The following is a 27209-nucleotide window of genomic DNA, read 5'->3' on the forward strand; positions in this document are numbered from 1 at the left end:
TACTGAAACTACTTTTTTATTTTTTGTATACAGAATAAAAACATTCAACATTTTCAAAACAAGTATGTGTTTTATGGCAGTAACAATACTTTCAGGAAACATCTACAATCAAAGTATGGCACTGAGTAGCTCAGCGAACAGTCCACGCATTGCTTTATGTGTTTTGGTTTTATCGACACAGCAAAATAATTTATTCTCTTTAGCCACAACTGAGTTTTTATACTGTATATTGTGTATTTTTCAAAGGGATTCAGATGAATCCTGTCTTTCATCTCCTTGTGAGTTTGTAACTCTTATATAAAACGCTGTGCACAAATTTTCTAAAATGCAATCATTTTTTCTTTATTATAGTGTACATGTTAAACACTTTACTAAAATCAAATGAATCCACTAATATCTGATATAGTCATTACGATTATCACAGTGCATATAAGCCTTTAATTAAAATGTTACATGAGCAGTAATAAAAGCCGGACTCGTCACAGTTCTAACGGAGGAATTCTGCAGCATTTTCCAGATCACATTATGACGGCACATTTTCATCACCAGCATCGAGTGAGAAAACTGTGACCCTGCACAACAACCTGCTAGTCAGGCAGAGAGTTTTCAAAGTGCAGTTTGACCCTACTGTTTGATATTAGAAATATCAAAAGGTTTTGTTATTTATTTAATTATTTTTCGTAGCTGAAAGAAGAAGAAGGAAAAAAAGTCACGAGTAGATTTGTTGATATGGCACAGTGTTATGTTCACGCAACAAAAATCTTTAAAAGGAACAAGAAATCCAGTAACTTTAAAGACACAACTACAGCATCTAAAAGACATTTAAGTATATCACTTAGTCATAAACAGTTACACAGGGCAAAATACTGTCAACACATAAATTCTGTACTGTCTGAATCATGGTTTCAACCAAAAAAAATCTGCCGTGGTTTTAGAGCTTTATAAATATTTATAAAGTTCTTACATGAAATGTCTTTAATTCAAACATTTCTACAATGACACATTAAAAAAAAAAAAAACAACACAAAAAACCATAAAGCAAGGCTGGTCTTACTTTACAAATTAAAATTTCCAAAATATACAGTGTTTTGTCCGATACTCATCCCCATCATACGCTGAGAGGAATGTAAGCAGTTCATCACTTCTTACACTGTATGTATATACAAACAAATGCCATACTCTGAAGATTCTCAGGTATGCTGGTTTTGTTAGATATCCCTCTATGCGCCATGGATGAGCAGAAAATATTATGATGTGACATTTTTTTGTAACATGAAATGCAAATGAGACATAGTAACACTGATTTATCATCCGGTATATTGTGCTTTCTTTCTCCTGCTTTAATAACTGCTTTACAGCATCTAAGATGAGACCCCCTGAGAGTGAAATATAACACCCCAAACAATCATTAGTTTAAGGATTTCATCACATTGCTCCCTAAATGACTTCGGTGCGCTTGTACAAGTAATCATTCCATAAAATCTGAAGTCTAAAGCAAGACAAATTGGTTTAGCCATAATGAAAGGAAGTTAACTATGTATGGAGGACCAAAACTGCCAAATTTAAAAAATATATATCATAATTATGATTTAAAAGCACTGTTGTGCGAAACAAATCTGCTTTTCCAAATAAACCTCTATAAACTGTCTGTGAAGCTGGATTTAAAAAAATATGTGTTTTTATAACATGCTTAGTGCTATATTGCGCCCGTACAGAATATGACATTACTGGATTGGTTGCTGCTAATAGACTTACATTAGCTTATGTTAGCTAACTAGCGACACTCAGTAACTCAGTGGACAACAAGGACACTTAAAACAGACTAATAAAGGCGGTCTGGGAAAAGCAGTCTCTTTGGCTGCAACAATGAATGTTACGTTAAAAAACAAAAACAAGAATATAATGTCCACTTTCACTCTCCATTCCTTAAGCAGTGAGTGGTTCTTTGTTGTTTGGCTAGTTGGGACCAAAACAGGAAATCTACTTGTTAGCTGTAATGTAACCCCAACCCACTCAAAAAACACAAAAACGCCAACAGAGAGATGAAATTAAATCTGATTGTAGATAAATAGAATAATTATGACAAATGTAAATAATATGGGAGGTTGCCAGGGGGTCGCTGACCAGTTTCTGGCCTGAGTGTGACTGAGGTGTCAATCACAACAACTCTACTATGGAGCCATAGTACAAAGGTAAATAATACAACAGCAAACACAATCATTTACAAATGCATTGTAAATAATGTAATAAATTCCATTAACCTTAATTTACTCATTTTTTTCCATGTCTTCTTAATTTTGGCACTTTTGATCCTCCGTTATTTAAAGGGTGTGATTGTTTTAGAACAGGGGTCCCCAATCCCAGTCCACGAGGGCCGGTGTCCCTGCAGGTTTTAGATCTCACCCTGGGTCAACACACCTGAATCACATGATTAGTTCATTACCAGGCCTCTGGAGAACTTCAAGACATGTTGAGAAGGTAATTTATCCATTTAAATCAGCTGTGATCGATCAAGGACACATCTAAAAGCAGGGACACCGGCCCTCGTGGACTGGGATTGGGGACCCCTGTTTGAGAACCACCACAGAGCACACTCTTCATCTCTGCTTATTGGACGACTGTTTACAACTATTTTACATAATTAGCAGCAGCTAGAAGAAGCCACTGTTGTGTTCTAAACACTGTTTGTCTGGGAATAGAGTTTAGCGCTCTCTAAGGAAACCTAAGAGCATATAATACAAGACATCTGAGACTAAAAACATATCCTCTTCACCTGAGCCCTCTATGACAGACCCCTTGCTCATCCTCAAGCTTCCACGTTAGCCTTAGGTGTCAGACCAATGTAGGTTCCATTCTGGGGATCCTCCTTCTCTTTATCATTAACTGGAGAGTAAGTGGTGTCGTCTTCAGCAGACGACTGTAGAGGGACATTAAGGACATAAAGCAGCTTTACAAACTAATCAGGTCTTATTACAATTTGTAAAGTTATACCTGTAATGGAAAGTGGTTGGTTTCCCTTAATCATGCCATCTCACAACAATTAAAAAGACAGGCAGTATTAATATGCAATGCATTAAGTGTACATTAGCAGAGTTATTTTAAGTCAGGTGAAACTGGTCTAGCTGTGCAATGAAAGATTAAATGGAAAAAGGCACTTAGGTGATAAATAATAACCAAAGTAAGACAGATGAATAAATAAAGCAGATAAAATAAAGCAGCAACACTTACAGCATAAAGAGGCTTGGTAAACACAATGCGCTTAACTTCATTCTGCCCAGGAACACACAGTGAGAAGCACAAGCTCGGTGTTATTAGTGTGCAATTAAGCAACTGAATGAATTGTGCAAAAATTATGACTTATTAGGAGCAGGCAAATTGTAAGTTGTTAGGACTCAGCAAGAAGCAGTCTCATACCTTCTGTTTGCGAGCCCGGCATAGGAGGATGACAAAGACCATGAGCAGAATAACACCCAGTCCCACAATGACGAGAGGGAAGTTGGACACCAAATTGCTAATCAGCAGAAGCTTCTTTAATCTCTCTGAAGATGCATCGTCAATTTCCACGCTCTGTTTATTCAGAGAGAGAGAGAGAGAGAGTAAAAGATCCATCAGAGGAAGAGGGGAATTCAGCTGAGCATACAGAAGATGAAGAAACCAATCAGTACTAATGCATCAAGGCTGAAAATGTGGGAAAATCTAGCCAGGCTTTGACTTTTGGGAACCAAATCTACTTTTGATTATGTTGGCCTTGTCTAAATCTCTTGAAAAGAAATCCCTTTGAGACTGGATACACAGCTGAGAGATACATGTTCAGTGGAAAACACCAAATTCGCTTGGCAATGCCTAATTTGAATGAGCTGGGCTTCTTCTTATCTCAACTGGAAACCTGCACTAGTTGCTGTACCACCAGAAAAACACAACTTAATTGTGTTACTAAGCACTATGTTTAGTTCTTAATCAATGCATCTGTCTGTCTTTTTCTAACTGCTCAATCAGTGTGAGGGGAGGAGTCCCGAGGGAGGAACCCATGCAGGCAAGCAAACATGCAAACTCCACACAGAAGAGCCCCAGCAGGCTGGTGGATTCTAAAACAGGACATTCTTGCTGTGAGGCCCATGTGAAAAAACACAAAGCTGTGTCTTTAGGGAGGTTATGAGGACTATTTCCTGGCTGGGAGACAGTTACTACTTGGACTCTCTGCTCATTGCACCCTTGTGCCGGTTACATTAGTTCAGAGCCAGGTCGCTTGTTTCCTGCTGTTTTCTATCTTTACTCCAAGTCACACTCAGCTCAGTAAAGCTGGACCGACATAATCATCTAACGCTCAGTAACACTTGTCTTTTTCAAAATGTTGACATACTGTTTAATTTCTTTATTGCACCTCATAATAAGGATCTAGGAGCTTCCTGTGTTTCAGCATGTGTAATATCACTTACCTCATTTAGGAACATTACAGGAAATACTGTTTCATTCAGGAATCTAGTGCTCCTGTTAAAAGTGCAGCAAAAAATATGGTTGGTAATCAAAAACAGCACCTACACGCATACGTTTAAAACAACAACAGAAGTGTGTGTTACTCACGGGAATCCGGGGATTCGCTGCATCAAGATGTTCACCTGTGCTCTTTTGTTAGCGCGTACAATCACTCCAGTGGTCTGTCAGAAAATAATGTATATAAACAAAGATACACTTCAGAACTCCACCACTAGGTGGCGTAGCAGTACATCTCAATGTTTGACCCTAGGCCTAAAGACTCACCGGGTTTAGGTCTAGAAAAGTTTGGTGATGCGTCCTTTCAGGTGACAGTCCTTCAATGGCAGCCACATATTTGTCATCTGCCAGGTAGAAATGAGGAAAGGAGGCAACCACTGGCGCACCTGAGAGAAGAAATGATAAATGTTTAATAAGACTCGAGCTCCCGCACGCCTCTGCTGCAAGGCCTTCATTTCACACTAAAGTGACCCAATCTAGAAAAGGAGAAAGCCTCTTCTCTTCAAAAGAAGAGAGATCAGGATCTAGATCATGTTGTCTACTGCTTGGAAGGTTAATGGCTCGAACCCTGGCAGCTCCCATCTGCATGCCAAGACATCCTCGGGCAAAATTTTGAACCCTGAATTGAGTGTGACTGTCTCAATGCTATATAGATACGAGGCTTGTAGTATAAAGCACTTTGAGTGCTCAAGCAGAGTAGAAAAGTCACGTGCTGTTGTTCAGATCGTGTTTTATGTCTCCTATGTAAAACCTTCGAACCTCTTTTTCACACGACTATGGCGAATCTACACATGTTAAGCAAAGCGTCACAAAGATGACATTACTGTTGCCATTAAAGCGGCAGCACAGAAAACATTTTAATGCCCCATTTCCTTCATGTTTGAAGTCTGATCTAATCAAGGCATGACAACAATAACAAAACAGATCAAAAGGCGAAGAAGGTGGTGAGACACGATCTGACAGGGACGCAACATGTTACTTGGAAAAACAAAAACAAACAATAAATCATCACAAATGGACAATAACCCCTGTTGTGTGAGGAATTAAAGGCGGCAGCTGATATCCAGATAAAATTTCTTGTTAGTCTTTCTGAGTTCCTTCCTTATATTGTCATTCGAGGACTTCATGTTCCTACAACATCACCTTGGTCAAACTCGCAATCTTAAAGTCGAGTGATACATTTTTGGTGGGTGGCCCAAGCAAACACAAATGGTCCAACGGTGGAAAAACCCATGTGTCCCCACAGCAGCGACAAAGTCAGACAGCTATGAGAGGAGTGGGGGGGGCAGTTAGAGGTGCTGATAAAGTGGGGCAGAGGTGAGAGTTTTCCTGCTCTTCTGTTTAGCAACAGACGTTTGACAAAAACATTGGACACACGCAGTCACCTGAGAGGCTGTTCACATGACAACTGGCAAGGTCAATGCGGGCGTGCTAACACACACATATACTGGTGTACTTATAGAAGCCTTTATTTACTACGCTTGTTCTTTAACTCCGGGCCATAAACACGCAATCAAATTTCTCTTTATGGCTAAACAACATTCATAAGCTCAAAAATACTTTTACCTTTAAAGTGAACTGCAGTTGTTCCATTTGTTTTAGTGGACAACGAAAATCCTTTTGAGAACGCCAATCTGTGACGTCTGTTTTAATCTTTGGCACAGTTACATTACTCTGAAGCAAAGCACGGAGTTTTTCAAATGTATCGCTTCACAACAATAAAACCTTGACGTGAGAAAAAACAGGGCTCGACGTTCACTTGCTGGAATAACTCTGTGAAACTAGTTAGAAATGGCTGCATGCTGTGACAGAAAGGTGCAGTACGGGCCATCAACTGCATTGACCATGTAAAACATTCCACATTTTTTACTTTAAATATGTAAAAGAAATGTTGAAACCACAAGTACTGTGATTTTACAGGATGGAGAGATGAGGCACAGCTGAGCTATGAACACTGAGGTAATGCCCGGTCATATTCAAGGGCAGAATCAGGTGACAGGGCTTACCGCCCACTCTGCTACTGGGTCAGTCATGTCAGATGACGCCTGAGGTGTGGGGAGAGCTGTGTCACATGGGTATTTTAGAGGGTATTAGCATTACAAACAAAAGAAGGACTTTATTGATATCAGTGTAGTAGCCATTAGTATTTAATGGCTACTACATTGGACATTGAGTCTAAGCAAAGCTTTTGTGTCGTTATTAAAGAAATTGGAGAAAAGAATAAAATGGGTTATGTTGGTGCTGAATCGTGACTGATGCATGGAAAGTTTCCGAGAGAAACTGTGCTGCACCGATTACCTTTCCGACAGGGGCTGACTTTAAGGACGCCAGTTCCCAGGCACTCCTTTGGGGTGATGCAGAAACCCTCATTGTTCGGGTTCTCCTCTTTGCTGGCCAGGACAGAGGGTGGAGGTGTGAAGCGGTACGCTGGGATCCCTTTCACCTCGACGTCTTTCTCAAACTCCATGTAGATGGTCCTGGAGAATAAAGCGAACAGTCACATTGCACAAAAACAATTAACTTCACTCAGAGCACAGCATTTCATAGTGACACGTGACTGCTGGAACTTTGTGTGAATGCTGAATACTTCAAACTAATATTTTTAAGGACTGCAGCTTTGGTGAGGAACTTCATAACAAGCAATGCGGTCATGAGAAATGTTCTGTTATGTTATTTAAGAAAGACTGTTTGAACTAGGTAAAAAAAACACTGCAGACTGACTTTCAGCAGAGACACAAAGAGGAAGCAGATGACTGACATTGATTCCAACAATATGCTAAAATCCTGCTGGGGCTCCTTCATCAGTAAATCTAGACTTGTAAGGGGAGCAGGGAAGACAAATGATATATTGTGGTGTTAACCTTCTTTTAGTACTGGGAGCAAAGACACTGTGAAATCTTTAAATGTGTGTGTGGTGTTTTTTCCCAACATCCAAGAGAACTGAGAGCAGTTCATCCTTGCCCTGCATATCTGCAGCTTTGTCCTGTCGAGGGAATCCCAACCAGTCTTAGTGAGAACAAAGCACTCTATACAGTGTCTGCCAGCTGGTTGGGAGGGTGCAGCCCACCAATCGTGCAACAATACTGTACAGACCTTTCCCTTGACCTTCCTGGGAAAAGCCAAGTGAAAATCCTTGGCCTTATACAGCTCGGAATGAGAACTATTACAGTGTTACCATAGAAGAGCTCGACAGGGCAGTAGAAGGTCCTTAACCCATCAGCAGGACCAGTATCTTGCTCAAAGAGGAACGGGTTGCTACAAAATGACCTAGAGTTTGAATATCTTTGACCAAACATCAGAAACAGACTTCATGAGGGCGGTCTAAGGGCCTGAAATCCTCTAGTGGGCCCTGCGTTCATTGCCCAGCACTGTGGAGCTTGATTAGCATTTGCCATAGCATACCAGAATTGGCAGGTCTATCACAGGAGATCTGTGCTTTTCACAGATCACAGCAGGTGGAGGCATATCCATGGAGGGATATACAGACATCCACTGACCAGGCAATGGCACCCGGACTGCAATTAGGTGTCGGGATGAATCCTTGGAGCCACCACTCTGGTGCAGTGGTTCCTGGGTTCTTCCTTGTGAAAGACAATGTCCGATCTCATGTGCAGAGACTATGGAGGCAGGTCTTGAAGGTTGAAGAATTTGTTACTGTTGGGTCTGTGTTTCCACAAGCCCCGCTAATTCTAGAGACTTATTCATCATGAAGAAAACAAGACAGTCGATCGATCGATTATTTGCGCAAGGGAGGCCTCGTCTGTGTCCACCACGAAAATGACCTCTAGATCTGACCTCCTCCTGCTGCCTTTATTGAGAGACAGTTCACACAAAACACGTCAGAACAAAGCCACGCCCACATGGTTCTAAGACAAAGCATTGTATGTATATGTGAACTTCTGTAAGAATGTGTCTGTGTGTGTGTGTGTGTTATGTGAGAGTGTGTGTGTGTGGTAGACCTCCTGCTGACCAAAGGGTCGTAAACGCAGGAAGCTTACATCAAAAGCACAAGGATGATAAAAGACTACAGCCCCCCACCTAGAACCTCGAGAATCTGGGGAGGGGAGGACAGAAAGAATTCCTTTCACAGAATTAAAACAATGTACAAATGGCAAACATAAAAATGACAAACATTTAACAATTCACCCTAACAGTTACCACTGACTGGACCCCATGCATTATCTGATCTAAATCCCATAGAACACTTCTGTGAGATTATGTTTCCATCCTACGCACCTCAGATTGCACAGGAGGTCAGTGACACCCAGGTTCAGATCTAGGAGGACATCCCCCAGGGCACCATCTGTCATCTCATTAGGAGCACGCCCCGATGTTGTCAGGCTACTACCAAGCAAACCTCTGAGTTGCTGCGTAGTTGCTGTACATAATTTCTTTGCTTTCATTTTTAGGGTGTCTTTAAACTCAGCCCTCTGTAGGGTTCTTGCTCGTACGTAACTTCTCCAAAATGTATTTGCGATGCAATTTTGTTTGAGTTACCACTAAATACAGAATGAAGGCTTTGAAAAAGTGTCACAGGGCTGGTTAAATTAAAATGATATAAGAGAGTCTATTATTTCTGTCATTTAATATTCGTGTATTTTTGACTTTCTTTTTTCAACACGTCTGACATGAAGTCAGTAATGATGATGAAGAGCAAAAGGATGGTGAAGCTGGTATTCGAACAATGACACATGTTACCAATTCATCTTTTTTTTTGTAGCTCAGCTGTCAGTTTCTGGACCAAGAGGCCACCACCAGTTTAGCTCACAGATGGGAATTCTGCTGCTATGCATCAGTCCCAGATGTTCTCTTTTAACTAAACATGTGTTTTAAACACAAAGTTATGTTAAGCGAGTGACTTATACACAGGGCTGAGGATCTGTGTGAAAGGTCGTCATGTATTAATGGAGCACTTCCACTTCAAATAATTGTAGTAAGTACAATAAAGGGGGGAGGCGTATTTCCTTTAGTCACAGTAACACAGACGCCATGATGACACAACCAGGCCAAGAACAAGTAGGTGAAAGTGCTTTGTAAATATTTGGTGAAGGGGTTTTTGACACACGTCCAATCAGAGTCAAAGGTGCAACCATTCCACTCCGACTTTCCAGATTCTTTCCACGCTCAACAACATGAGGAAGACGTCCGAAACAGCTTGTGCTCTCTAAAGGACAAACTCTTGCTATGGACACTAGGGAAGCAGCACGTCTGTTTTGCAACAAACAAGGTTTGGGATTAAATTTGGTACTCGTTGCGATTCTCAGCAGTCGTCAAACTGTCTCTAAAGACATCCTGGAAATCCTGGAGGAACCATAATAAATTTCCCCAAAAGCATTAGTTGAGAACATTTCTCACAAACACTTCCAAGAGGAAATACTTGTGCTGTGCTTAGCACAAAGTAACACTTACCATCAATCATCAACCATTAAAAACATTTTCTTTCTCTCTCTCCTTATTTTCTGTTATTCCACAATTGTCCTTGCATTCCCTCTCTCACCCTGTCCCTGATGTTCCAGACGGAAACTCTCCTAATAAGGAAGCCTTTTCATGGTGTTTTCTGGAAAATGCCACTTAAGTGTTTCAAACACTCCTCGTGCTTTAAGCAGAAAAGTCAACAGCAAAGAGAGGTCACCCACTGAGCTGTTTGTAAGTGATCAGGATGTTAAAATAACATACCATGTGATCCACAGGCTGTGGACATTATTTCCATACTAGATGTGAAAGCCTCCACACTGGTCTGCTTGTCATGTACCAGAAATAGAACATGCAATCCCCATTTAAAATGTAAATGGGACACTAAGTGTAAACAGATAGGGGCACACAGGTCCCCATGGTAACCACATTACATGTGTTTTACTGAAAAACTCTTTAATTGAAATAACACTTTATTTTTACCACATGACTAATAAAATTAACGTCAAAGCTGATGCCCTTTCCCTCCTCCTGTTTGCCAGCTACAGTAATTTTTAGCTATAGCCAAGCTCCAAGAGCAGGAAAATAAAAACTGCAGTTCCTCTAATGGCCACTTGAGGTTCTCTCCAAAATGAGCTTTTCCCCACAGACTTGTGATAAAAAAAGACCAACTTTACAGGAAAAAAAAAAACCATGGTCACAGAATGGAATTTTTTTTTTTAAAAAAAGGTCCGGGTTTTGCTACTTATATAGTAGCTAAAAACTAAACTAAACATTAGTACAGAAAAAATAAAAACTGGTGCACAAAACTTCACCACAGTGGATAAAATAAAATGTCTGATTGAATTATTTCCTAGGGAAGGATCTGACCCTTCCCACCACACAAAGCCTAAGATGTGGTTGGCATACCACCAAAAGGGCTGGAGTGCACTGTGGTGATGAAACGTACCTGCACAGGTCTGGAGTAAAGATGTGAATGCGCTCATCCTTGTCAAGCAGGGGGTGGAAAGCACTTCCATCTGATCCAACAATGCTGTTGCTATAGTTAGATCTCCAGAAAGTCAACTCCCTACAAAACAACCAAAAAAGGCTTTTGGAATGTGCAGGCTTGTATTTAAAATCGAAAAAAAGAAAAGAAAAAAGAAAACTAATCTCGTTTTCAAAATAATCCCGTCCAGTGAAAACAAATTTATCGTTTTCATCTTAATAACCGTAAATTGCAGTGGTACGTTTTGATGATCAAATGTGTTTTTATCTGAAAGTCACAGTTTAAAAAAAAACACCCAGAAGCACAAGCGTAATTAGAGGCTCCAGGGGACCTAAGACAATAAAACTGGATAAGAAGGTTCAGTAAAGGCCATTTTTAAGGCATCAGGATATCCTGCTCTGTGCTCTGTGTTAAGGGCAAAGATCAGGATGAAGGCAGGCAGACAGTATCTCTATTACTGCCAAAAAAAGGAGAAAAAAAAGGATTTCACAGGCTTGTTAATACAAAGGTTACCCAATAAAATTTCATCACTCTGGATGAAGACAGAGAGGGAGAGTGTGTTTGCGTGAGACTGCATCAGCGCTACCTTTGGCCTTTCCATGTTTCGATCCGGCCATAATCCATGTAGTTCTGCTCTCCAGTGTGGTAGATAAATTCACCGTCGTTGCTTCCATTTTTCTAAATAAAAAAATAATAATTCAAAACATGTTTTTCAAATGTTATTTCTGGAGAAACAAAAATTCTTCAAGACTTCATGGAGGATCTGCTCTGACAACTTTCTTTTCATAGCTTTATATTACTTGTAAAGAGCTGTTACATGCCTTGTACATGAGTCCAAACACCGTCTCCACCTCAGGTTTGGTGCCAGCAACGCGAACCAGCAGAGGATCTTTGTAGCCCCAAAGCAGTTCATCCACAGTGCGTGTAGTGAACAGATCACTCTTGAGAGAGTTCATCCAGATTGAAACCATGGGGGCCCTCCAGAAACTACCTTTCACATTGTTCATGACAGCCTGGAGACAGGAACGGAAGCAGTTGTGAGGAAAAAAAATTAGCAAAGGTAGAGGGTGGTGGTGGACAATGAGATGGAAATGAGGACACAATAAACAATGTTCAGTAACAAAGAGAACATAAAGTCCTCTTTAACCCACTTGGATTTCCACTTTCCTCTACTTTTTCAGTTCATGACTCACCCAGGCAGGGATGTTGACAGTGGTGATGTTATCCTCAGCTGGATCACCCACAGATTTCTCCCTCAGGAACACAAAGCTTTTCGTGTTATACGCGGAGACCATTTTGCCATTTGCCACCATGCTTACGTTGTCCTTGTACCTGTACTCCCTGTGCAAACGCAGGAAAAGGGTGTCATTTAAAATCTCCAAACGCAGACCACATAAACGTAGCACTGCATTTGTATTTTAGCACAACATTGCATTGCTTCCACTTATCAGGGTCGTGGCGGGTACTGGAGCCTATTGTAGCTATCATAGGGCGAGAAGCGGGGAACACCCTGGACAGGTTGCCAGTGCAACGCAGGACTAACATTTATATTCACACCTATGGGCAATTTAGAATCCCCAGTTAACCTAACCACATTAAGTGCATGTCTTTAGACAGTGGGAGAGAGAGAGAGACCCAGAGAAAACCCACACAGATACACGGAGAACATGCAAACTCCACATAGAAAGGCTCCAGCCAGTTTGGGGAGTCAAACTCAGGACCTTCTTGCTGTGAAGCAACAGTTTTATCATTCATTGTTTTGAAATTAACCAACCCAAAACTGTTAAAATGACATTCTAGGAATAGATTATCATGACACGCAATGTTGGCTGTTGCAACGTTTCTGATGCTTTAGCAGTTATCATCATTTAGGGCTTAACTGAGTGCAGGATTTTGATGACTAGTGATTAAAAACTAGCAACCCACACAAAAAAATAAAAAAGGCCTACTGAGGACAAGACAAGACAAAAGTAATAGATTGCAAAAGAGGAAGCAGAAAAGCAGAAGACCACATGACACAGCCTGAGGGTTTTGACCTGTGGCCCAGCCTAGAAAACCTAAGCAAAAATTCAACACGCACAGTATATGGCAACACAGTAGCAGTGGTATTATATATATTTAATATGTTTTATACTATCACGTTTGCCAAATTTTACAGCATTAATAAACCACGTTTATAGCCAGAAAAATTAAGCCTTTATAGAAATGCCTACAAATCTGCATTCAATCTGTAGCCCACTAGATGGTGATTGCTGTAATTGCAAAAAGACTTACGGTCCCAGATAAGACAAACCTCTATGAACACGTTCATGGCAAGGTTATGGACTCAGACAATCATTTTGAATAATACTGAATACAGAATTACATCTTCTTTGTAAATCTTGGACATAGCATGTCTCAAAATGTAAGCTTTTCTGTGATATGAAACTGCATGTTTATGGGCTAACGAGAAATAATTAGTGTGCCCTTTCACAGTCAGACCCACCCTTAATCGTCACATCACATTTGCCAACTGTAGTCCTAACACAGGTCACTGGAGCCATCTAGTATCTATTAGGCTTCACCTAAGCAAACTGGACTTCTTCATGTTTGGTGCACATAATATTGCGTACTGCTTGGTACATACTGTCTAAGAAGTTTATCGTTTAGTTTTGATGAGTGAAATTTTAGCATTTTATCAGTTAAATACTTAGCATTGATTATCTGACATGTCTGTCTATCCCAGTATATGTTTGCAACTTGCTAATAAGGTTGCTAGCATTAACCGATACCTTAGCATTCCAGCCTTTCATTCAAATATGGCAACATCTGGCTCCAAAAAGACATACAGTGGTAGTCAAAAGGCTAACACTGAGGCTTGAAAACACTGAGGCTACGTCCACACGTACCCGGGTATTTTTGAAAACGCAGATTTTTCTATGCGTTTGCACCTTTCGTCCACACGTAAAACGGCGTTTTCGGTCACTGAAAACTGAGATTTCTAAAAACGCCTGCCAGGGTGGATATTTTCGAAAACTCAGTTTTTGCATTTAGGTGTGGACGAGAAAAACATGGAAAACGCAGAAAACGCAGCGTCAAAGGTGTGCGCCTTTTTTGACGTTACACTGTGCGCCACGTTATTGTTTCGGTGAAATGAATTTCTACAATACTGTTACTGTTAATTGTACTCTGTACAGTGTTTAAATGCTTACATATACACACACAGTTACTGTCCCTCCACACATACGACTGGGTTCTGCTTCTATGCCCCAGCTTTGTTTACTATTTCCCACCGAGGCTTCTAGACTTCTGATTGGCCAACATTTCTACACGGTTAGGAGTATATCGCCACCTGTTGCTTTGGCATGTTCCTAGCAGCATTTTCCTTCATTTCTGCGTTTATGTGTGGACGGGATTATTTTTTAAAACAAAAACGGAAAATCTCCGTTTTCAAAAATAGCCGTGTACGTGTGGACGTAGCCTGAGTCAAAAAGGTATTTGTCATGTCCCTGTGGCTACATCCATCTTTTATTTACAGTCTCTACCCAGAGCACATTTACCAGATTGTGTGCGTTCAGTGATTTCTTTTTTTTACACTCACCATAAACATCTGTTTGCTAACATTCAGAAAACAAGAAGTTGACAGGTTCTGCTCCTGCTTCTTACCTGTACGTGTACGGTCCAATCTGTTTAACTTCTGGCTTTGCCCCTGCAAGAAACTCTTTTGGATTGGTCACATTGAAGAAGAAAAACTGCATGTAGACAGGAGGGGGAGGTTTTTTCCATGAGTCAAACACGCGGCTGCCCTCTACCAACACGATCTCCTGTTGAGACATAAGAAACACTTTTTAGTTGAAAACTCATCATCATATGTAATTCAAACTCACAAATATGGTTGTGAAAAGCAAATCTTTTGGGAGTAATTAATATAAAAACGCTGACTGCACATTTTACATACTGCATTAAAACATTTTTCTATTCAATATGGAGTTTGACATCTTTTTTTATGTGATTTTCAGGTGATTTCCTGCACAAAGTGGAAACTTTTGCAACAGCCAACACGTTTTGAACATGAAGTTTCCACAATGTGCTCCTAGTAAAAACAAATAGTAACAACAAAACATCCGTAGGGGGTCGTGGAGGGAAGATGCTGTCTGAGGGGCAAAAACAAGAACACTGACTGCACACATGAATGGTATGAGGGGAGGCCCTTCTACTGCTCCAATTGTTAGCGGTTGCCTGTGGCAACAGGCAGTTGGGGGAGAGCCGCTAACTGATCATGTGATGCAGAAAGCTGGATGCACACTGTTTGTGCAGAACTCCAGCCTTAATGAACTGAGCCACATTCCTCAGTACTGAGCCCTTATGAGGCCCTGGAGGTGGAACACAGGCAACTATCCTGCTTCATTCTCACAGCAAACGTCATTGCCTGCGGACAACGATGCTCTGGCTGGTAGCAGGAACATTTTGAGATACTGGCAAAGAAAGAGGCAAAAACTGAAGGCTCTGAGAGGATTAGCATTTCTTTCAAGAGAACATTAAGAGAAAATCTCACTCTGGCCTAATTGTGTCAGATTTATCTTAAAGTTAATAGCTGGAGAAATAGGTCCAGAACTGCTCGATGCTTTAGGGGAATACTCACCCCCTCTTACTCCTCCCCCCTCTTCCTCTGGGGTCCCCTCTACTTGATCAGAGACAAAGGTTTAGCTGAGTGGCCAAGGACAATAAAGCTGTCACCTTAGATTGAGGAAGGGAGAGCGTGGTCTTTCTGTGTTCTTATTTCATGCTTTGAACAATCAATAGGGTAAACCTCCCAGCATGGCACTTAAAATACATGGAAAACAGGAACAGAAAAAACCCTCTTATCTCAGTATCTACCACTGCTTACCTTACACCACTCCCCATATGAAAACATGCAGCAGGTGATTACATAAATACACTTAAAGCTAGTGCTTTGATGTGCAGACATTCACATACATAGATGTGAACAACACTGGGCACAGCAAGAGGCCACAGTATTCATTAAGTCCTCCAGTCATGGTGCACAGGCTTTGTAGGCTCTAAATGGGTTTGCCTTAGTAGTGGTTAAAAGATTCAACAAAGCCAAACAAAGAACTGTAGACCAGTCCTGATATTATTTAAACCATCGAGACTATATCAAGGTCCATTTATTTCTCTACTGTCCATAAAACCCACTTGCAATCAAACTGCAGAAGTGAAGAATTATGGTTTGGCACAAACACAACCAAAGGATGGAAGTTTGACTTTGGGACAATCCTGCAACTTGAATCTTAGTATAATGATTTCAGTATACGTGTGTATATATATCTATATATTTTTTTCTGAATGGGTGGGAAAACTTTGCACATCATCACACATACATATTCAATGTTACATTCGCCGTTTACATTCGTTTCACATGTCACGTACGTAGCTTTATACTCACAAATATTTCTATCCGGGACAGAATTTTATTTGGCTCATTGCAAAATATATCAAATTAAGAATTCAAAATAAAGCAGTGATCACAGGCGTAAAGCTTAAAGGACGACAATTCATTCCAGTAAAGCTGAAGATATTTTTGATGACCATCAGGACTCTGTGAACCCGTGCAACACGTACCTCTAAATTTTACGTAAAACTTGTTTTCTTTTTTTGTATTTTCTTATATGGCATGTTTTTGCTAGTTACACTAATAAAGTTTATAGCCATGCTAGAAGAAAAGATGTGGAAGGAAGCATCGTGGTGGTGCAATCCACCACGATGTGAAAGATTTTCCCCTCACACTGCAAAGAGGTTCACGAGGTTTACATGAGTATGACTAACAAGTTGGCCACAATATTTCCCTAAGTTAATATACAAATAAGCTTATTTTACTTGCAAGTTGTGCACCTTCACCAGCTTTATTAAGCAGGTTAACATTTTCAAAATAAAACCACTAAGCAAAAGAAAGTGCAGAGACGAGACAGTAGTCAGAAACTATAGTGAAGTCTGTGTAATGATGGTGAAATTTCCTTTCAGGAATCAGTCATTTTTCATTATCACTTCACCAGTGGGTCACTGATACTGACCCTGGTTGACTCACATATGAGCTGAGAGGCTGCCAGCCAGTTTCCCAATAAATCTTTCAACCTGAAAGAGGCTTAGCACACAAAGAGAGTCTACTGCTGGGAGGGTATCCATGGGAAGAGACCCTTCATGCTGGTGCAATGTGGAAAAGGCAGTAACTTGACACAGCTGAAATATATCATATTGCCAAACTAGCAGATAACTGAGTATGTCTCCATGTGAGTTAAATGCTTGTGTGTCACTCCCACAGATACATTCTTCTTTTCAGTTTCCACTTAAAAATGAAACTTGATATCTTCTCCAGCCATTTTATTAACAAACATCTGTCTACTTGCTTGAACAAGTGAAGAAGAATTCTTTTATGAAACACGGTGTACTTTGCAAAACTTTCATTTCTTATTTTAACAGAACTTGATATGTATTAATGTGACCATTAAAGCCACAACAATGATCATATATAGCAACCCCTGGGTAAATCCCAGAGTGTTCATCTGGGAAAATGCAAACATTTTCATTTTGAGCTTGAACACTTACATATGAACATGTGTTTACATAAACAATAAGTTATAAAAATTACTGCTCCAACCTCTACACATATTTCATCTTAGCAAACCATAGTTGATTTGGACATCTACTTTATGCAAGACACAAAGACATTTTTTCAACTACTTTTTACAGACAGATTACTTCACTTTCAATCCAGTAATGCTCGAGGGTAAGAAGCTCACTTGAGTTATGTCACCTCGATACATCTTTTATATATATAAATCTTGCTATAAGTTTGTATCTGTCTTGTGTGAAACTTGTATGAAAAGCATACAGTCAAACAAACAAACAGATAATGCAGACATAAACTAAAAGGTTAATCCAAAGGAAGAAGCCAATGCTCCAAAACTGCCAAAAACACCCCCGATAAAGATCTCCTGTTCCTGTCCTTGGGTATGATGAAACTGTTTGGTCATGCCCAACCCCAACCCAAGCAAAGTTTAAAAGTTTACAAGAAAAATATTGCATTACTTTACAGAAAAGATAGTTCACACTTCACTAAATAGGTTTTTTATGCAGGCTAAAATATGGGTATATAAGCAGAAGCTACAAACCATGAACCAGAAAGAGGAAGCTTGTTGTAAACGGGTCATTCAAATGGAAACTAATCTGAACTCTAAAGATTGTAACCAAAGACTAGGGTTGTCAAAATGCTATCATCTCAAGCTTAGTATTGATATTGATACCGAATACTGATCTGTGCAAATGTTTGTAGGAATAACCTCTATTACCTCATGTGCTTCTGGTTAATTTGCATCACATTTTTGTTGCGGATTAAATATTTTTAAAGTAGACTTCTACCCTTTCTATCTGGCTGCTGGTAGACTTTTCTTAACTTTAATCAGGAACTTTAAGACAACGATATCACATTTAAGACAAATAACTATTTATATTATATATGGACAGGAGCATTAACATTTGCTGCCTACTTCTCTCCCAATTTAATAGAGTGGTTTTATTTTTCATCATTTCTGCTCGCTGCTATATTAATGATAACTAATAGCTAATGTTTATGATGCTTCACCAAGTTTTTTTGCTGCTCTTCATGTATTTATCTGCTAGCGAAAGCGAGGGCTGTGCACATGCTTGTCTGGGTGTGGTTGTCAAGTTATGTGTCAGATCAAGGAGGTGATGATTACACTGTTGGCATCAATATTGCTGGAAATGACTGGTGCATCAGTAATTGTTTTTAGTATCAATTAATATCTGAGTAGAAACATTATGTCATGTGTGTTGACCTTGTACCTTGTTAACCAGCATACTCTGCAACTTCTCTGTTGGGAACACATGCTTGATAGAGCACAACCACAAAACTCAGCTGATCCAGGCAGAGTTGTGCACTGTGTAAAGGAGTAACGCAAATTGTACTCTGACAATAAAACAAGAATATTTAAACTATAGCACTGCATGTACAAGGATGCCAGCTGCCGTTAAACCCCGAAGAAGAAGAATTAGCTGTGTCCCAGAATTCATAGCGCAGCCCAGCTCAGTTTCCAACAATGGCGGCAGCTAGTTAGTTATAAGTCACTTAGATAACTTAAAAATGTTATTGTTTGGCTTTTTTTAGTATTTTATTTGTTCCTGAGTAAATTGGTTTGGCTGAGATTAAAGTTATAGTTTTTGCACAGCTGAATAAACGTCAAGCAGACAGCTGATTATCAGAAGTGTGAGATGCTCGAGAGTATACTCCGGAATATACTATCTATATTTTAGATAGCAAGGAGTTTATTAAACTTCACCGAAACAATCTGCAAATTCCATTAAAATTTAATAAACTATCATCTTGTCTTTATTTTTAGTTAGCACATACCTTAAACACTTAAAGCTGTAAGCTAATGATAGTTATATAAGAGCAGATGCATGCTGGTGCAATAATCTATACATTTTACGTCCAGTGGATGCATGATCTGATTAGTCGACTAATCGTAAAAATAATTGGTGACTAGTCGACTATCAAAACAATCGTTTGTGGCAGCCCTAACTACAAGGCATGTAGTAGGACCCCCAGACGCCCCTCTTCAGAATAACGGTAACCACCAACCCTCCCCCTTGTCTCTTGACCTCAATAACTTAATGGCCTGTATGTTCTTGTTTTGTTCTGGACTAGAAACTGACTGTACTTGAGTTTTACTAATGGGCATTAAAGTACCTAAACCTCTTTTAGAAAGAGCTACTGTGCAATCCACTTACATAGAGATTTTCTTAAGGCTCCAGACTTTGAGTCAAAAGTATATTTATCACTGTAACTGACGTGCTACTGATTAATATAAATGTCACATAATTGTGTTATTTAGCCACTAAAGACTATTCTATTACAGATGACTAAAAATTCTGACAACTTCTTGTTCAAGCGTGAAAATAATTTAATGACATTAATCAGTTCTGTGACATCTGTGATCAAAATATACTAACTGCAGAAGCTCATCTTCAGCTCATTACCTTTTTGTTTTTTTCTCCATTTTCCATACCAAGCCTAACGGTCAAAGAAAATGAAAATTTTCACATCATCAATAGAAAGTCTTGCATATGATTGTTGACCTCTAAAGTCAGCCATGAGCCTCTCTGCGAAGAATAATCTGACACCTGTTATGAAGTCTTGATATGAAAACAAGCATGAAGGTGTGCCATATGAGAATACTGACTGTGGGCCAATGGGTCCTTCATGTCTGCACTATTATCGAGGTAAAGTGAACCTTTTGGGAAAGCTCCATTACTTTCCACCATCTGAAATGTTGGAAATCATGGAAATGTCTGGACCTCAGTGACTAAAGATACGATGAACATTACTACAAATGTTTTCAATGCTGGGCAGATGCTGGATCAAACATTGATTGCAAAACTGTTGCATTCAATGCACCCGTCCAATTTGATACGTTTCTGACCCATTTTTAAGCTTATGCAGCAAGACTAAGCGCTTAATTAAAACATTTAGAAATCAAAGACCATTGTTCAATGTACTACGAAACAGAATGGCTAAAAAAACAAGAGTTAAAGGAAGTAAAAACAGTAGCTATTCTACATGTTGAGAATGCAAACTTTCTTTTGAAGATGCACAGATGGCAATGTTCTGGGCCAATACAGATTATTTTTAAAGGCATGACCTGCTAATTCTGATTTTCTTTTCTAGGAACTATGACTGGCAGCTGAATAAACATAAATTCACTGAATGCACGACGCCCTGACAGTGTGTTTATTTGTAGTTGTGTCCCTCTGACCTTTTCACCTTTGGTACTCAAGATAAACCATCTGAGAATGCTCTAAACCCACAGAACTCTTGAAACAGGATGACTTGACTGGGGTCTGTGTGGGTGACAATTTTGATGTTAACGTTGCTCTAAGTATGAATTTTCCATAAGCAACAGTAAAAAAGCATTAGGGCTGCCACGATTAGTCGACTAGTCACGATTACGTCGACTATCAAAATTGTCGACGACTGATTTAATAGTCGACGCGTTGTTTGAAGCTTTGTAAGATCACAAAAGACGCAGGAATAAGTAGTAGAATTTAAGAGTGTAATAACGGACTGAAACAGAAGATGGCAGCACTGCATGTACAAGGATGCCAGCTGCCGCTAAACCCCGAAGAAGAAGAAGTAGCTTTGTCCCAGAATTCATAGCGCCCAGCGCAGTTTCCAACAATGGCGGCAGCTAGTTAGTTTTAATATTACTCTTATTATTCTTTCTGGGTCACAAAATAAACGTTTAACATATTTTCATGTGAGAATGTAGCTGTGTAAACCTCAAATATCTGCTCAGTTTATCAAGACACCACATACTTTCAAAAGCGCTCCTAGGTTTCGGAGACGTCTGTTACCCACTAGCTCGATAGCTAGCCGGGGGCAAGGCTCACTAGAGCCCGTGAGAACACCGGACTCCCGGCAAATCGTTTTCAAACCCACTGCCGTCTTTCACTACTCAGGTTAAACATATATAAGTCACGTAGATAACTTAAAAATGTTATTGTTTGGCTTTTTTTAGTATTTTATTTGTTCCTGAGTAAATCGGTTTGGCTGAGATCAAAGTTATAGTTTTTGCACAGCTGAATAAACGTCAAGCAGACAGCTGATTATCAGAAGTGTGAGATGCTCGAGAATATACTCCGGTGTCCTGTTATATTTTAGATAGCAAGGAGTTTATTAAACTTCACCGAAACAATCTGCAAATTTCATTAAAATTTAATAAACTATCATCTTGTCTTTATTTTTAGTTAGCACATACCTTAACCACTTAAAGCTATAAGCTAATGATAGTTATATAAGAGCAGATGCATGCTGGTGCAATAAGCTGTACGCTGTACGTCCAATGGATGATGATCTGATTAGTCGACTGATCGCAAAAATAATTGGTGACTAGTCGACTATCAAAATAATTGTTTGTGGCAGCCCTAAAAAGCATGTACTACTCTTCCTCTCACTGATTAAATTTAATGCATCAGTAAAGCTAAAACCACAACTGAGGAACCTTCACTGCAAAGTTTGTGCAAGATACCTTTTATTATTCACAACCACTGACTTGAACAAAAAAAAAGGAACCCACAAACACAGGTGGAAAACGTCCTCTCAGCACTGACAACACATACACTGCATTTATAGAAAGTTCTATAAATAAGTAAATTAATTATGTAACACTTCCCCCCATGGATATGTCTCCCCAGACCATAACCATCCCACCACAAAACTAGACATGCTGAATGTTCTCTGCAGCTTCTCCTCCTTCTCACATGTACTGAAGGTGAACCTGCTCTCAACTGTGAAAAGCAGACAGTATCAGTGATGGACCTGCCAATTCTGGTAATGATCAGGCTCCACAGTGCCAGGTGGTGAGCACAGGACCCACTAAAAGGACCCACCTTCATAAAGTCTGTTGCTGATTGTTTTGTCAGAGACAGTCACACGAGTGGCCTGCTGGTGGTCATATTGTAGGTAATCTGGCAGTGCTGAAAGTGCTGTCCCTCCTTGCACGAAGGAGCAGATACTGGTCCTGCTGATGGGTTAAGGACCTTCTAGCTTATCTAGATTCAAGCTCTCTCTCCTACAGTAACAGCCTGTCTCCTGGAATCTCCTACTCCTAATGCTCTTGAGAGTGTGCTGGGAGACACAGCAAACCTTCTGGCAATGCTACGTATTGATGTGCCATCCTGGAGGAGTTTGACTAGCTCTGTAGGGTCATCATATCACCTCAAGCTACCAGTAGTGACACTGACTCTAGCCAAATGCCAAAGTAGTGAAAAAACTGTCAGAAAAGATGAGGAGGTAAATGTCTGCTTCCTCCACGTGTGAAACCATTCCTGTTTTGGAGGTTGTCTCATTGTTACCCCTCTAGTGCATCTGTTGTTAATTTCATGAACACCAAAGCAGCTGAAACTGATTAACAACCCCCTTTGCTACTTAACTGACTGCTATACTCTGACCTAAACATTTTCCTTTAACTTTTTTGGCCAGCGTAAACTGTAGTTAGCATAGCTAGATTAGCTAATATCAGAACCAACTCCATGATGTTAGAGTTCCACATTTGTCATTGCCATGACAAACAAAGTAGGAAGATTTAACATTAAAAACAGAACGCTAAAAATGATACCAAATGCCGGGAACTACAAAAGGTATTCATTACTATTTTTCCACATATTACTAATTGAATCTTTAATATCCCTGCTAAGGGCATTAAACATCACTGGCAACAGTCGTTGATGGCCAAAGGTAGGACTGATTTTACTCGGCAAACACACAAAGGCGCATAGTAAAAAAAAAGTCCACAGCACATAACAAATTCTGAAGAATTACCGCCATGACGTCCATTAGCTTTGCATGGCAGTTTCATATTAGCATATTAATTGCAAGTTATCCAAACTTGCTCTATCTTACCCATTGCACTGGTGTGGGATGTTGAAACAGAGTTCACACAGCTAATATTTTAGTTACAGAAAATCCTGTTATCACATTTACCAATTTTAAATGGAATAAGCATGCATGTTAGTGTATGTGCAACGTTAACAAACTTTATGAGCTCAGCAGCCTATCTTGTCTGAACTGAAAAGATAAAGCACATTTGCTTTTTTTAATGCAAATTAGTCCCAGATTATTACAGCCTGTTGACAGGGCAGCTGCACATTTTAGGTTGTAACTATTAGCAGTTAAGATGGGAGTCTTTTCCCAAATCAGTAACAGCTGACAGAGTGAACATCATTGTTGTTAGGTAAAGCAGGGCTTCAGCTAATTAGTGGGAAATAGGGTGACATATAGGCAGTGTTGGGGAGTAACGGAATACATGTACCGCCGTTACGTATTTAAAATACAAAATATGAGTAACCGTATTTCGTTACAGTTACCGTTTAAAAAGGTGGTATTTAGAATACAGTTACTTTGTTGAAATAAATGGATTACACGGCGGTACTTTCCTGTTTCATATTGTGGCGGGTCAGGACTGTTTGGGTTTTGTTTGACAGCTACTTTCTGTTGTTCCAGGTGGCAGCGTTACGGTTGCCATGGTTACAGGGTGACGCTGTCTCTCTGTGTGTTTCCTGGGTGAGAGAGACCTTTTTGTTGTTGTTGTGAGCCCAGTTGTAAGTAAGCTATTAAGACTCAACAGTACACCGTGTTCGTGTTTTCCTCCAAAAACAATAAGTTCCGTTGGAGCAGCCTGTCAACGCCTCTCTCTGTCTCTTGCTAGCAAAGTTGACCCAGACAACAAAGTAAAGCTAGTTTTCAGCTACGAGGCCGACACAGAACCCACCGTATTAGCCAGAGGTCCCTTTACTACGGTTCGGAGCCGCGGACCTTCAGTAACAGTAATAAATCACAGCAATAGTACATTCATGTAATTGTAAACAGCATGATAATATATTAAGTAATCCAAAGTATTCAGAATACGTTACTCTCATTGAGTAACGTATTCTGAATACATTTTGGGACATGTATTCTGTATTCTGTAATGGAATACATTTTAAATGTAACCTTCCCAACACTGCATATAGGTACCAATCAGGTCGCTGAGTTTACAGACTGTGCATTATGCTGGATGCCTGACAGGGTGGTTTGATCTCTGGCTCCTCCAACCTGCATTGCAGTTGCAGACTGTAAATGTGTAAATGCTAGCTTAACCCTGGAGAACCCATAGGGTCAGAGCCGACCCCATTGGTTTTCTAGGGAAACCATGGGGTCAAATTTGACCCCATGGGTTCTCTAGGGTTAAAAGTGTCTATCCGTGTGTGTGTGTGGCTTATAGTAAGAAAGCACTTTGAGTGCTTAAACTGAGAGTGTCACTTGCTTTAGTGACATCCTCAGTTCAAGCACAGCCCCCTTCCAACATGGTCTTCAATAGCGCTAAGCTTAACAATCTCACTGGGAAGACAGCAATTTGCTGACGACACCATCTGGAACATATAAGAATGCAACATGTAAACAAAAGCCATAAGATCACAGGGCCACCACTTGAACTGGAACACCACCGGCAACACTTTCTTTGCATCCACAATCTCCTGTAACATATGTCTTCATGGAGTAGGGTCCCCTCAGGGGATTTAACCTTTTGTGATAGACTTATTATCTTGTGTGGTATTTCATTACAGTCCCGTATGAAACTTAGGTCTCTCTGTTGTTACAGTGGCTGCGGCATCTTAACTTGTTACACTTAATTTAAAGTCAATGAAAAGTTATGTTGTTACGTTTGAGTTGACTTCTTACCTTGTGTGGACAAGAAAGTAACTTGTTTGCACAAGAGGAGTGACTTGTTGGGACAAGATATACACATCACATCATAAGAGATCAATAGGAATTTCTTTAGATCAGTCATTTCCTAGGAAGAAGTACTTATAGTCATGTGTGTGCTCATGCAAAAGGAACTGGGACTAAGGCTATGTAACTGTAGAGAAGAGAAAGTGCTGATTGCATAGTACAGGCTACTTAACCCATAACAGCCCATTTTTGGCCCATCCCCCTCCACCTCACGCGGCCACTCCTTCTGAGACACATAGCCCATCACTGTCTGTTTGAACAGTCGCTGAACAACTATTTTACTCTTGTTTATATTCAGCGCAATCCACCTAGGTTTCTGATGTGGATAAATAAAACAGTACTTTATTTTAATAACCAATAAAACAATGAATGCAATAAAACCAACAGGAAAAAACAGCTCATGTTGGAAAGTCTGAAGAGAATTGGAGGGTATGCAAATGAGTAAGGGTCTCACACACAGGCACACAGACAATGGCATCATTTTAGTGTTCATCATTCTCAACACTCTCCTTGTAAACAATTAACCCATTCACAGGGGGAAAAAATGCACGTCATCACTCATTCAAGCAGCCATGCATGCACGTGAGCTTTAAAAAGTACAAGAATATAACGGTGTGTGTGTTTTCCCTTTACCTTTTTCAGGCGGTTGTTCATTAATGTGCGGAAAACTTGCCCTGCAAACAAGCCAATCCCAACCGCGAGCAGGACGGCGCAGGTGATCCCAACCACATAAATGGTACACGATCTCCGTGTCATGTTGGCAAGTGGCAGGAAGCGAGAGATGCGAGCGGGACTCTTGAAGGATGAATGGATGGATGGATGGATGGACACTTTAATGTCCCCACGTTTCCCCACTGCAGACACAGAATTTTTTTCCCCCTCTTTGGCTTGTTGAAAAAAGTTGCAGAAAAGTTTCTTCAAGGCTATATCTCCAAGGCGCTGAGTGTTTAGTTTTCCAAAATTACAGAGAGCTGCGAGGAAGTTTTTTGTGGTGATAGTGAAAGTTTTATTTATTGACTACCACGAGGTCCCCATTCCTCTCAGTCGGTCTGAAGCGGCGACCTTAAAATAAAACATGTGCCACGAGTATTTGTAGCGGGCTGTAAAAACTCTCCCTCCCTCCTCAAGAGGGAGCGCCGATTGGTTGATACGGTTTACGAGCCAGCAAGGGTGTGTGCGCGGGCGTGCGCCCCGTGAACGCACCACCACATGCTGAGCAACCCTAAACGTATCACTGTTAGCGCAGCTGCGGGCAACTGCTCCAAAACTGAAACGCGGTTTCACTTTAGGTGACTGAAGGACAGCTTTTATGACTGAAAGCTATATGAGTAATTATGTATTTATTGTTTAATGTGAATAGTCCAGACCAGAACACGCCAGTGAAGTACAAGTATGCTAACAATAATCATAAGTAGTTTGATTGGGCGATATTCATGCTTTCAGGCTGTGGTTACGTTTCTCGTTATGTGTAATCTGAGCGCTATCCGTGACACCAGAAAACGTGGCGAGTCAACAAGTCGTCCACTTTCTCGTGCTCTGATTAAAAAAGCTCAGAGCCAGACGGATATCATTTCACTCATATACACGCGCAACACTTCCGGCTACTGCTTTATGTCAAAAGCCCTTCACCTTGCTCAAGGGCAGATAAGATAGTAGTTTCCGCAGTGAGCTGGAAGTGGTTAACCCAAAGAAATTTGTTTCTATTTAATTAAACCGTGAGCTAAAGGCTGCTGGACTACTTTCCATAAACATGCCTTACTTTCCACTACAGTTGTGGGAAGACAGCCTAACTACAGGCTGAGGCAGAAGGCTTTGTTTCATTATCTAGGTGACTTTTTAAACCAATGCTTGCAAAGCTTTACATGCTCCTACAATAAGGTGTAAAACATATGGCGGGGGGAAGAGAATTGGACTTCTTTTTCTTATGTTACGATATCTCAAGGATTAAATGAGTAATTGAACTTTTTTACACTGACAAAAAGGGGAATTCCACTG

The 27209-nt window shown here is 40.2% G+C and overlaps 1 protein-coding gene across 2 annotated transcripts; it reads right to left on the reverse strand.

The window, feature by feature from the left end:
* On the reverse strand, positions 1-26298 carry LOC102794891 (lysosome membrane protein 2-like). Of its 2 annotated transcripts, XM_006789098.3 has the most exons (13): positions 25848-26298; positions 14537-14694; positions 12085-12232; positions 11713-11904; positions 11478-11569; positions 10853-10972; positions 6790-6968; positions 4759-4877; positions 4582-4655; positions 4437-4488; positions 3415-3567; positions 3229-3270; positions 1-2917 (listed from the first exon to the last, which is right to left on the reverse strand). In XM_006789098.3, the coding sequence occupies exons 1-13, from the start codon at positions 25968-25970 to the stop codon at positions 2807-2809; spliced, it is 1563 nt and encodes a 520-aa protein (XP_006789161.2). In that variant the 5' UTR covers positions 25971-26298; the 3' UTR covers positions 1-2806. The 2 variants fall into 2 exon arrangements, with proteins under 2 accessions (XP_006789161.2, XP_006789162.2); XM_006789099.3 differs by lacking the exon at positions 3229-3270 and having other exon boundaries at positions 25848-26297.
* Between the last annotated feature and the right edge of the window lie 911 nt (positions 26299-27209).

Source organism: Neolamprologus brichardi, chromosome 7, assembly GCF_056152115.1.
Source record: "Neolamprologus brichardi isolate AB-2024 chromosome 7, ASM5615211v1, whole genome shotgun sequence".
In the NCBI taxonomy this organism is placed as follows: Eukaryota; Metazoa; Chordata; class Actinopteri; order Cichliformes; family Cichlidae; genus Neolamprologus; species Neolamprologus brichardi.

What these genes read in the sequence shown, in the direction of transcription:
- LOC102794891 (XM_006789098.3), bottom strand. Translation starts at nt 25,970, where the DNA reads ATGACACGGAGATCGTGTACCATTTATGTGGTTGGGATCACCTGCGCC. An exon ending in TTTACTCCAGACCTGTGCAG is followed by an intron (nt 6,969 to 10,852) that starts GTACGTTTCATC and finishes TTTATTCTCCAG; the next exon opens with GACCATCTACATGGAGTTTG. An exon ending in AGTCAGCCCCTGTCGGAAAG is followed by an intron (nt 4,878 to 6,789) that starts GTAATCGGTGCA and finishes TTCTTCTCTCAG; the next exon opens with GTGCGCCAGTGGTTGCCTCC.